The sequence below is a fragment of the Pholcus phalangioides genome, unplaced genomic scaffold (genome assembly GCF_987345545.1).
Source record: "Pholcus phalangioides strain wild (caught in Gottingen) unplaced genomic scaffold, Ppha-v1.0 ptg000037l_1, whole genome shotgun sequence".
In the NCBI taxonomy this organism is placed as follows: Eukaryota; Metazoa; Arthropoda; class Arachnida; order Araneae; family Pholcidae; genus Pholcus; species Pholcus phalangioides.
The window spans coordinates 3,489,170-3,502,351 of NW_028301624.1; the positions used below are offsets into that span (position 1 = coordinate 3,489,170).

Sequence of the window (13,182 nt, forward strand, 5' to 3'; positions counted from 1 at the left end):
TATGCGACTGTATTTTTGAGTCGCGCTTGTTTCGTGTTCCTTCTGCCATCCAGCTTCCATTTTCTGAAGTAAAAATGGAAATGCTTGAATTTTCATGTTATGTCAGTATCGTGCTGTAGGCCTGCCTGCTCTCTGCAGAGAGACCTTTTTCATTTGGGAGACCGACTCGCGCCTCGAAGCTGGAAAACCGCAGAAAATATACTCCAGCCGACCACCATTGCATCGTCAACGGGGTTCGAACCTGGATCCTCAGGATGAGAGTCCAGCACGATACCCAAACGACCGTACAGCGGCTCATCAGGTGTATATATATACCTGCGGTTTCTTTCTTTTTCTTTTGACCTGAACAGATTGATTCCTTCGTTCCACGTACCTGTCTGACCTGCGCAGGCAAACCTAAACGCGTGAAGAACCATAAGAGTGATGTCGGAGCCAGAGGTGTTCGAGTACAATGGCCAGTTTCCTAAAAGAACGGGGGACCCGCTCTTGATTTCTACTTTATTCCATCAAAATGTCGAAATTACACTCAGCCAACTGGATTGATTTGGCATTGGTGTGTGTATCCGGAATACGTCGAGCAATACTGATCACACACCCACCCTGTCCCTCACAGTTCAAGTGTGAGCTTCTCATTGTCCCCCGACATGATATTTCAGGCCCGATTTCTCGCACCCAAGAGGAGAAATCTCCCTCATAGAATTCAATATGGAATCTTCTACTCGAGTTCTCTGACAACAGTCCAAGACGAAGTTCCTCACAGCTTCAATAATGTTACGCTCCCGTACCAAAAAAAAAAAGAAAAAAAAAGCGGTGCACTGTTGCAGCTTTGTTTTGCATATGTGTGGCAGCACGGGGAGTCGCCGTAGTACGGGTGTCATATCAAATGAAAGGAAAAATAATAGCTGAAAATAATGGTAAGAAAAAATTGGAAAAAAGTGTTTTGTCTGTAAAATTAAAACTATGAATTTATTTCATAGAATCTCACACACAGAGGAAACTAATTTTTGTCGCATTGCATCTAGCTGGGAGCGCAACCAGATAAACAATGAGTACGTTCATGAAGAACGGGAGGAATACAGAGTAGGGCCGTGTTAAGAGCATCATGGGCCCCCGGGCCTCAAAGGCCCTGCCTGGAAAATTCTCGAAAATTTGAACCAATTTTCGTTTTTGTTAGGCCCCCCCCCCCGGACCGTGCCCGGGTGGGTCCATACGTTAAACTGATACTCTTCGTATAATCTTCGTATCATCCATAACGGACACTCTTCGTCCGTTAATGGATGTTCTCTTTCTCGTAGCGGACAAAGTTTTAGATTCCGTGCGTGACTGTTATGGAGAGGTCTACCAAAAAATTCCGAAGCGAATGAACTTGACGCCGCGCTGAGCCAAGACAGCCGGAGAAGCAAAAAATTAAACAAGGAAGTGAATGAATGAGGTGGATATGTTCTCTCTTTTTTTTGGTAGAAACGGCTAATTTACATTGTAATTTTTACCAAACATGTTTCCATTGCACCAAACCCTGGTGCATAATCGTATAAAACTCATCCTAAAGATCCAGAAACCGTCAAAAAGTGTATTTCGAAATAAAAAGTTGAAATGTTCCCTTTTGTGTAATTAAGCTCCTCAATTGATACGGTTGTTTTAAAATGACTGTGAAAACAAGATTATAAATTTATATGCATGTATTTTCATATCATAAGGTTCGTTTCACGTACATTTTTAAAAAAAAAAAGATAATTTTATTGTGATTTTCATTGAATTTTTGCTTTATTATGGTGTTGTGAGTAATCCAGAACTGTCAATTTGAAATTTGCTGTATAATAGTGAAGACATTCATTTTATGCTCACCTTTTGATGTTACTGTAGCTGAAATGATGGGAGAATAAATGCATCAAAATGCTAAACTAAGGAAAGTGTACATAAATATTTTATGTAATACACAGTATGTAATTCAGTATGGGTCTGTGTGAGTCACAACTCACGGAACATTTTCTCACACATGCACTGCACGGTTAAATCTCGAAATTGTACAAATTTTTGTCACGTTTACGGCACCCTTCGGAATGAGATTAGCATTTTGAATGACTCGCCGCAGTTTTGCAAAACGGCAAGCGTCTCGGCTGCACTTCAATATGCCGTAACACCCTTCAATGGCCCTGATACAGCCCTAATAGTTATTTCAATATTATCTCATCCCAAGTATATTCTTCCACCCCACCCACGAAGAGTCATATAGCATCCCAGATGCCAAGAATAACCGTTTAGGGATCACTGCTTCAAGCACTTGCCGAGAACGTTTTTCGTTTGGTAATGTCGATTAGATTTTTGGTGTGATCAATCTAATTGTGTTCGGCATGAACCGTATAATTGCAATGACTTGATGTTGTTTTCTCATGTGAAGTTCAAAGACAAACAAATTCGCGAATAAATATCTCTTTATCATCAGGTAAACGAAGCTTTCGAGACCCTGAAGCGACGGACAAGTCCGAACCCGAACCAGAGGTTGCCCAAAGTCGAGATCCTCCGCAACGCCATCGATTACATAGAGAGTCTGGAGGAGCTGCTGCAGGGGGCGCACGGACTCAGGCGTCATCCTCATCATCCGATCATGTTCGACAGACGAAATCATTTGAGGGATTTGAACCCGGTCGATTACAGGGTAAGTCGAAAATTGTCGTCTTCACCTTTAGAGAATTTTAGCACCTTATCATCAGGGAAATTTTCAAGTTCCTATCTCGGTATAATGAAAGCTTTAGAAAAATCCTACACAGTAACTACTGAACGGCATCGGGAAACTATAACGGGAAAAATTCGCTCAGGTTTTGGTGTAAGCTGTAAGATATGCCTTCGCGGACTCTAAAAACTTTACTTATTCCAACAATTTCCTTCTCATTATTTGTCGGAACTCTAAAAATAATTTTTTGAAATATTTAATCAAATTTTTGAATTCTCTGCTGTTTGAATTTGGAACCAGGACCAAGAGTTTCCCGATTTCGGCGAAAAACAATTTTCTTTCTCATACACAACGCATCCAATTCCACACATTTATTAACTATCATTAAAATACACCTTCCTAGGCTGTTACTAGCCTGTCTGGAATGCTACGATCAGCCCGTAGGGCCTGGAACCACAGGTGCGAAAATTCGGCGATCTGGAAGTTTTGGTGTATCATGAAGGAATTTATATTTTTCACGTCGCAGATTTTTTCACATCATAACGATTCATCGATTGAAAATTCAACGACAATAATCACAATTGAATGACAGACGTTAGTTGACCCGAAATTGCCAAAAGGAACCGTGGTTCCTTTTGCAATTTCGGGTCAACTAACGTCTGTCGTTCAATTGTATTATCTAACCCAAAAGGTAATTCATTTCTGAACGACAATAATTCATCAAATGAAAATCCAACAACAATAGTTATTCATTAATATAAAACTCACCGAAAACAATTCGTCATTGATAGATTCACCGACAAAAGGATTAATTGAATGGCAAAACAATTGATAGACGGAGGACCCACCGAAAACAATTAATCAGAGTCAATTCCCTGAAAACTTGGAAGATAAAAGTCACCGAATAAAAATTTATCAACGGAAAACTCACCGAAAATTCGATTGAAAATTTCCCAACTTATCATTGATTGACAATTCGCCAACTAATCTATCGATTTAAAATTACCGTATATACTCGTGTATAAGCCGAGTTTTTTTGTGGAAAAATTCGTTCCTCAAGTTGGGAGGTCGGCTTATACTCGGGTCAGTTTTTGATGAGAAAATATCGATCCCCGCATTATTGGTATAGGATACGTTCAAACCCCACAGAACCGGTAATGTCAAAGCTAAGGCAAAGAAATCGAAAACATCATTGGCTTTGATACCAGGTGGGCTAACGTCGTTTACACAGCCTTTAGATGTGAGCATCAACAAGCCTCTCAAAGACTATTTGAGGAATTTGTGGATTGAATGGATGAGTTCCGATGATCAAGAAACTACAAACAGTGATGCCTTGAAGATACCTGACATTGGCCTAGTGTGCCAATTGGTACATGAGACGTGGAATTCTGTTTCCGCTGATCCTTCAACAAGTGTTGCATCAGCAATGCGATGGACGGAACTGAAGTTGTTATCCTGTTTGAAAATGACAATAGCAATGACAGCCCAGATGAGGATAAAAACGAAAATGCCGCACCCTGTGGGGATCTGGTGAATTACGATGAGTTTGGAGACTCGGAAGAAACGGATTAAAAAGTTTGAATCGTTTTTTATTGTAAATTTCCGCAATCTATTCATTTTCCATGAAAATATAAGAATTTTTTTTCTCTAAAATGCACGGATTTTTTGGGGTCGGCTTATACACGGGTTTTCAATTTACTGCGGTTTTGGTGGTCCTGAAGTGGGGGGGTCGGCTTATACACGAGTATATACGGTATTCTTACAATTATTCACCAACAATTCTTCTTCTGAAAATTCACATACAAAAATTCATAGAGAGAAAAAAATTTACCTTCCCTTCCTTTTTTTTTTTTTCTCTTTCAAACCGAAAGTTCAACAAAACTCACCCGCAGTAATTCATAAATAAAAAACTCACCGACAGTAATTCGGAAAAAAAACTCAGACAGATTCATGGACAAAAAAAAACCTACAGTAACTTGTAGATAAAAACTCACCGAAAGTTATTCATAGACAAAAAACTCACCAACAGTAATAATTCACAAACAAAAACAAAATCTCACCAACAGTAATTCACAGACAAAAAAAACCTCACCGACAGTAATTCATCAAAGGAAAATTCACATAAAAACGATTGATCAAGGATTGTAAACCCCCCCCCCCCCTTCAGACAAAACAACGAAGGAAAATCATCGAATGACAATTTATCGACGGAAAAATTCAACGGCACTTCATTGCGGAAAATTTGACGACAACAATTCCACCTACGAAAATTCACCGACCCAGTGCTCACCATCACATTTACTAAAATTCACTAACGAATCTATGAACGAATAATATACTATAAACTATAACGAAACTTCGTACAGTTTCCAATTATATTCATCTAATTAAGTCGCCAATTACGTTACAAGAATACTCGTGAATTATAATCTATGAATTCCACGTGATCTGTCTTTCAAGCATCTCGATTGGACACCGCCCCACATCCATACCATAAACGGCAATCAGTGTCATATTCTTTCCGTGCACGAAGATAGCATCATACTTGTATGATTGAGCACTTTCTTCGCACCTCCACTCATTCCACAAATTTCTTAAGAAATATCTCAAAGAAAAAGAAGAATAAGGGAGAAAAGCATTCTCAAAAATGGAAGATCCATCCCCATTTCAACACTGGAAAATTCTTGGAATTCCATCCTGTCCTCAATGCGTTTAGCAACATCTTCAACCTCCCACCGGAAAAGAATCCCTCCCCCCCCCCCATGTAAAAAAAGAAAAATGCCTTGCACTTTAAGAAGTTTCTAGAATATTCCTTACACCGAGTTTCATCTTTTTCTTCTTCCTTTTTTTTGAAGATTAGGGTGGGGGGGGGGGGGGCCGGGGCGACACAGACACCTATTCATTCGACAAATCCTTGTCAAGGATAAAATAAGAAATGGATCGACTTGACAGTTGTCGAGCCGTTATCTACATCACGGGGTGCAATATCTTCCATTCTGGAAGACGAACGCTTGAAAATTTTCCAGGATTAGCTCATAGGCATTTCAGTCCATCTGAAAATGAACCGCGGGCCACTTAAGTTATCCGGAAATTTGCCACGAGTCCGTCTTGGGAGATTCGAAAGCTTGCCGTGGGCTACTCGAGTGACCTGGAAATGTGTCTCAGGCAACTTTATCGATCTGGAAATCTGCCGCCACTTAGCTGATCTAAAAGTCTGCCGTGGGCTGCTTGAGTGACCTGGAAATGTGTCTCGGGCAAATTGAGCGATCTATAAACGTGCAAAGAGAAACTCGGGTGATTTGAAAATGAACCGCGGGCCACACTTGAGTTATCCGGAAATTTGCAGCAAGTCCCTCTTGGGGATTCGAAAGCTTGCCGTGGGCTACTCGAGTGACCTGGAAATGTGTCTCAGCCAACTTTATCCATCTGGAAATGTGCCGCCACTTAGCTGATCTAAAAGTCTGCCGCGGGCTGCTTGAGTGACCTGGAAATGTGTCTCGGACAAATTGAGCGATCTATAAACGTGTAAAGAGAAACTCGGGTGATTTGAAAATGAACCGCGGGCCACACTTGAGTTATCCGGAAATTTCCAGCAAGTCCCTCTTGGGGATTCGAAAGCTTGCCGTGGGCTACTCGAGTGACCTGGAAATGTGTCTCAGCCAACTTTATCGATCTGGAAATCTGCCGCCACTTAGCTGATCTAAAAGTCTGCCGTGGGCTGCTTGAGTGACCTGGAAATGTGTCTCGGGCAAATTGAGCGATCTATAAACGTGTAAAGAGAAACTCGGGTGATTTGAAAATGAACCGCGGGCCACACTTGAGTTATCCGGAAATTTGCCGCAAGTCCCTCTTGGGAGATTCGAAAGCTTGCCGTGGGCTACTCGAGTGACCTGGAAATGTGTCCCAGCCAATTTTATCGATCTGGAAATGTGTCGCACGTCACTTAGGTCAGTGGTTCTCATATAACTCCTTAGTGGTACTGGAATACTTCAGGGGGCCACAAAAGAAAATGGAGAAAGGGACCATGGCAGGTGGTTAGGAGGGCTGCAGAGAGCTGAGAAGAAAAATTAAGGTGTGAAGAAATAAAGCTTTTCTGTTAGTGACTATACACTAACAGAATCCAACAAAACCACCCATAAAACCAGGGCCGTCTTACGGCATGGACCCACCCGGGCTTCACCGCCTACATTTTGCAGCAGGTTCCCTAGGATGGGGGTTTTCGTAGGACCCGGCTACTTTTTTCACAGACCCCCTCCTCTTTGCCTAGGGTGCCCATGATGTTGAAACGGCCCTGAATAGAACTCGGACTAGCGGGGAGCTCAATAAATTCTAGGCCAGCAGTCTGGAGGCCAATCTTATACGTAAAACTTTCGTTCAGTATAAATTCACTGAAAAAATCAATTCAATACGTATAAAGAACCTTGCTTCTAGATGAGGGTCGAAGACTCTGGGTAAGACAGGGGAGCCTGGAGAAAAAAAATATGGTTCAAAGGGGGCCACGGGCAAAAAAGGTTACGAAACACTGACTTAGGTGATCTAAAAGTCTGCCGTGGGCTGCTTGAGTGACCTGGAAATGCGTCTCGGGCAAATTGAGAGATCATTATGCCACTCCGGTGATTTGAAAATGTGCCGCCGTCCACTTGAGTTACCTGAAAATGCTCCACGGGTCACTGAAGATATTTAAAAATGTGCCTTGGGGCCCTATGATCACGGAATGTTTCGTGGGTGATTTAAGTGATCTGGAAATATATTCCTAGAGCATCTGTAAAAATGAAACAGGCCGCTTAAGTGAAATTTAAATGTGTGTTGCGGGCATCTTAAATTATCTCTAAGTGTGCCGCTGGCCATTAGAATGGTCTGAAAATGTGCCAGCCAGCCACTTACATGATCTGCGAACGTACTTGAGGGAACTGGAGGTGTACCGCAGGATCACACTGAATTGATTTGATATGTGCTCGGTGCCGGTTTGGTGATCTGGATATTCTGTGTAGGCGGCTTAAGTGATCTGGAAATGTGCCACGGGCCACTTAAATAATTTTGTAATCTTCCAAGAGCCAAATTTTTCCAGGATATCTGATGAACACAAAGTCTACGCCGCTATATGTAATCACATCGGGACTCGCGGTTTCTTATAACAGTAACGGAATGATAACTATATCCGAAAAAATATTCGTTCGATAGTACGTGACCATACATCCCGTTTGGTTCTAACGAGACGCATGTAAAATGTTTCAGCCATAATCCTGCATTTTTGATATTCAGCAATTCTGAGGCTTTGGGGTGTGAACATAGTGCGTCCGTGTTTCCGATTGGTTAAAACCCCGAATTTCAAGTTAAAATTCGGGTTTTCAACCAATCGCAGACGACGTGGGTTTCCAGGATCGGAAATACGGACGCACTATGTTCTTCACACCCTTAGAATAGAACTATCTAATGCGGGGGGAGGTCAACCGTTTTCCAAGCCGTGCAGCAATCAAGATTATTTTCGATGCGATTCACACTTGATGAGTTTCAACATGCAGACTATACGTCCCGTTTTTATGGAACATGAACATTTCCCCAGCTCCTACGAAATATTTTTCACAGCTGTCCTCTTATTTTTTCAAAAATGTTCAGTTTTTCACTCTTTTGAGTTTTAAATTGTTCCCACGCTTAGGGATCTCTTATCACTGTAGTTCCCAAACAGCGGGTCGTGGCCCCCAAGGGGGGGTCGCGAAAGATTTTCCAAAACAGGAACGTCTTAAAATAAAGTTATTTTATTCTTTCGTAACGTAAATAAATATATGCAAAACGTAAAACACGCCTTAAGGGCGGATTCACGTCTACAGACACTCACAGTGTCGTGTCAGACACCGTAAACTTTCATAGTACGAAACTGCCTGTCTGTGCCTGCGCAGCCGCAATACGATAGATATGAATACGTTCATTGGTTTTATGTTAAAGAATGTTTGCCGTGTCTCGCACGACACGGTAGGTGTCTGTGGATGTAAATCCTCTTATCTGGCCTACCGATTACCCATGCACGCACGCACTCGCTAGTAAAGCACACAACTAATTAATTAGAAATCACGGGTTGTGTCTGGAAAAATGAACTTTCCCCCATTTTGAAATTTAAATGTAATTTTTTTCCTGCTTGCAGACCACTAAGGAGCCCTAGTGGCGCAGTGGTAAGACGATCGCTTTCCATTATGGAGATAACCATCAAGATTCCACGGGCTCAAATTCCGGGCCTAGAACGTCAGGGACAAGTTCTTTACCTACCGAGCCTGGGCCCACCGGTATGATACATGGTGCCTTCATTCCACACCCAATTCCACTAGTTAGGAATCGCCGCATGGCGGTGTATGGACGGAGTTGGTGTGCGGTAAAGTAGGCAGCCCTGTTTAAATCCTAGAATTCAGATAAAAATTCAAAATTAATGAGAGTAAAAGTCCCAAAATTCATTAAAATTTAGAATTAATGAGAAAAAAATCCAAAATTCATTAAAATTCAGAATTAATGAGAAAACAAATCCCAAAAACTCATTAAAATTCAGAATTAATGGGAAAAAATCCCAAAACTCATTAAAATTCAGAATTAATGAGAGGAATGATTTAAGAATTGATGAAATTTCTAGAATCAAAAACACCTTGTTTAGTACGAAAAAAAAATGTATTTTCTGGATATGTGAATTTTATTTTCTATTCTACTACCGTAGGTGCCAGGCATCCAAACCTCGGGGCAAGGTGCGACCGCACCTGTCGCACACCCGTAAGGGCGGCCTCTGTATTATTCGATGATGTTGAATTCGAACCGAACGCGACGTCACCATTCGAATGAGATTATGCAAAGTTTCCGTAAATGCCGTAGGTTTCCCTCAAGGCATGGCGTTGGGACCATTTGGTAATAGGAGCTCCCTCTATTCCTTGCTCTTGTTTTTTTGTTCTCTTGCTTAAAAACACTTCGATGCTATTTTGCTGTTTCTAAAAACTTTTCTTTCGGTTTATGTTATAAGATAAAGGAATAGATATTTTCCGGCTTATCCTTCTTTCTACGTAAGGATAAGAAGAAGCGGCGGCGGAAATAGTTTCACAAGCAATATTCGTCACCTTGTACTTTACAAAAAAGGGCCAAAAAAGCACGCGTTAACTAAAAAAAAGGGGGCGCTTCGAATTTCAACCTTTTATGCGTTTTTCGTTCTCTTTTTTCCGTCTTTCCTGTGCATTTCGTCGCCTTTCCTATTCCGACCCTTTGGATGGATGTTTCTTACGGGACCCTTTGGATTTCGACCTGAGATTAGTTTTCCGTGGCGTCTTAACTTCGAAGTATAAATGATTCCCATTTATTGAAAATAAGGTTCTCGGCCCTGAGCCACCCTTGCGTGCGGGGATGTGTGCAACAGGTGCGGTCACACAGCTTTGTGAGGCCTCGCAGTCGCGGTAAATTACTGGAAGCTTTTAACCAATGTTCTGAAATTATTTTTTTTCTATTAATTCTGAATTTTCATCAATTCTGGAAAAGTTAGTTATAAAAACTTTCATCAATTTTACAAAATTATTTCCCTTCACAAGATTTCGAATTAATTCTTTTATAAATTCTGGAATTATTTTTTCACCAATACTAGAATTATTTTTTTCCATCAATTCTAGAATTATAACTAAATTTAGTTTTTAAATTTTCACCAATTTTAGAATCGTTTCTTCCATTGGTGTTCTGAATTTTCATTAGTTATGAAATTATTTCCTCTCTTAATTCTAAATTTTCATCAATTCTGGAACTATTTCTTTTATTATTTTAATCTAAATTTTCATCTCGATGCTGGAATTATTTGTTTAAATTACTTTTAATTCATCAATTCCAAAACTTTCATTAGTTTCTGGAATTGTTTCTCTCATTAGTTTCAAATTACCTCCAGTGCTAAATTTTCATCAATTTTTACTTTAATTTACATTTAATCGCGATTTTAAACTTTTTTGCATGGGTATTTCTCAGTATTCCTGTATATTCTGAAATAATATAGATGCTGATTCCCCTCCACCCCATAAAATATATAAAATCGGGGAGAAGGGAGGTCCTAAACATTTTTAGTGCTCCGAAATTAATGTGATAAGCACCTGCCCTCTTTATTATTTTCGCACTCGGCCCCAAGTCGGGTAAGGGCAGCCCTGTCTTGGACACAGACATCATCATAACCAACAGTATTCAAAAAATGCAATTTAAATTCTCATGGTAGCTTAGCGGAAATGTAAAGATATACAGTCAAACCTCGTTAGTGCGTCATCCGGTTAACACGTCACTCCGCTTAACGGGTCACTTTTTGGAAGTCCCAGTTGTCCTCAGACAGGAATTGGCACATCTATGGCTTACTCCGTTTAACGAGTCACTCCGCTTACTAAGTCATATTTTTGCTCTCCCAAGAGTGACTCATTAACGAGGTTTGACTGTACCTCACTTTTTGAGCGTCTTCCACAACCTCGCCATGTTACTTGCGATGAGACAATTTATTGCTGTGCTATTAATTGAGATTTTCCGGATGATTTGGTCACCAAACCCTCTTCAGCGCTTTCATGAGCTGAAGGACAATGGAAAAAAACCAACCCTAGAACATGGCTGAAGGATACCTTGGGTTGTGGCTTTTTAGTATGGCAGCAGTATCTTCTAATCTTCTATGCTGCGTGGGATCATAGGCGTACAATTTTCTCAAGGGGGAGGGTTCAATTTTTTTTTTTCTCAAGGGGGCAGGGGTTACGTTTTTTCCTGCAAAATAATATTATAATCTCGGCTTGAGGGAGGGCGCGTTTATAACCCCCAAACCCCCCCCCCCTTGCGTACGCCAATGCGTGGGATAATAATAAATTTCGTCACGAGTTCTCTGGACGTATGGGGCACGGTACCCACAAATGTCACCAAACGTGACATTTGTGGGTACTTGTGGGTTAAATGCGTTGTCAACTTTCGTGGGCTGTGGACTGTTTTCGATAATTACATGAAGGCCATTGACCTTGTGCCAATAAGATGAAAACCATAGCTCCTTGTGGCGATAAGATGGAAGCCAGGGAGCTTTTGTTCCAATATGAAAATCACGAACCCTTTGAGCCAATAAGATTTGAGTCCACGGACCTTTTTTGCTGGTAAGATGAAATCACGAAACCACAGATCCGCTGTGTCAATAATACAGAGGCCCACGCATCCTTTTGCCAGTTATATGGAGGCCTACTGATCATTTTGCCGAGAAGATGAAAACCACAAATTCTTTTGCCAATAAGAGAAAGGTCATGATGGCAAAAGGTCTTGGCGGAAAAAGGGATTATTTAGCACCAAGATGAAAGCCAAGAACCCATTTATGAGATAATATCGAGTAGGCTATACAGAAAACGATGAATTCATTGTTTTATCATCCCAACTCTTGGACGGGGGTGGACGCCTAGTCCATGTCAAGAAAATCCACATGCTTCCAAAACTGGATAAGTAAGTAAAGTGTCCTTATACATAGCGATAACATCAGAGTTGTCAGACAGTTACGAATATACCTTTTTATAAGAACCGTAGCATAAATCCCATTTCAACAGGATAACGAAAAAGTGATATTATAAGGGAATAACATCGAGACTTTTCGGCATTCGGGAACCCCCTTCCCCCGCCAAGCCATAAACTGTATTAATAATTTCGTTCACGGAACCGAAGAAAACTAGGCAAATAAGAATTCTCTACGAAAGGATGAGATTCTCGCTGCTAATTCTTTCCCCAGGCGAAGATAATCAAAAGAAGAAACATCTACACACACACACAAAATTAGCAAATTTGCTAGTTTTGTTTACCGTTGACGCGTGGGTGTGCGTATGGGAAAATCATCGGAACCAAAATAAAAACAACACTCTTCCCTAAAGTTAGAATAACCGGCGAAATCTCTTATTAAGGGACTTAATTAGAAACCATGGGGAGAGAGGGCTTACTCTCGTGATGGCTGATGACGTCTGTAGGCGTTTCGTTCATTTGATATGCTATATTTATTGACACTATCGTGATATTAAAAACTTGATTTGAATAACTTGCAAACGACTTCTTGAAACCCTGGGCTGAGTAATCCGCCCATAGACTTAAGATTATTATTACTCTGTGAATCCGCCACAGTTGAGCTCAAGTGTGACGTCAGTGTAACTGCTATAGCCAATCGCGATTCCCTATCCTACTTTTTTTTTTTTAAAGATTATACTCATCACTCACAATGATAAAACCGGTTTTGTTTTGGTCTAAGGGGGAGGGCGATATAAGTTCGTCCTTCTTTCTAAGCTTCTTAAAAGATGGCTATTTCCCATAATAATCTACCAAGACGATGATCTCATTTGATCCTTTTATTTTGTTTATTTGCTTATTGTTTATTTGTTTATTGTTCATTTATTCATCTTTTATTTTATTTTATTTATTTATTTATATTTTGCACAAGAGCCCGCCGGCATTGGAACCTACACTTTGAAACTGATTCTAAAACACCCATACGTTGGAATCAAAGGGACAATGGTCATTGCGCGTGT

The 13,182-nt window shown here is 40.7% G+C and overlaps 1 protein-coding gene across 3 annotated transcripts in view; it reads left to right on the forward strand.

Annotated features, from left to right (window-relative positions):
- Positions 1–13,182, forward strand: part of LOC149065923 (uncharacterized) — an 81,815-nt gene that overhangs the window by 44,047 nt on the left and 24,586 nt on the right. For all 3 annotated transcript variants that reach the window (XM_089253341.1, XM_089253340.1, XM_089253339.1), the window contains exon 4: positions 2,444–2,656. In XM_089253341.1, coding sequence (XP_089109467.1) covers positions 2,444–2,656 — 213 coding nt within the window. The remainder of the gene's footprint in view (positions 1–2,443; positions 2,657–13,182) is intronic.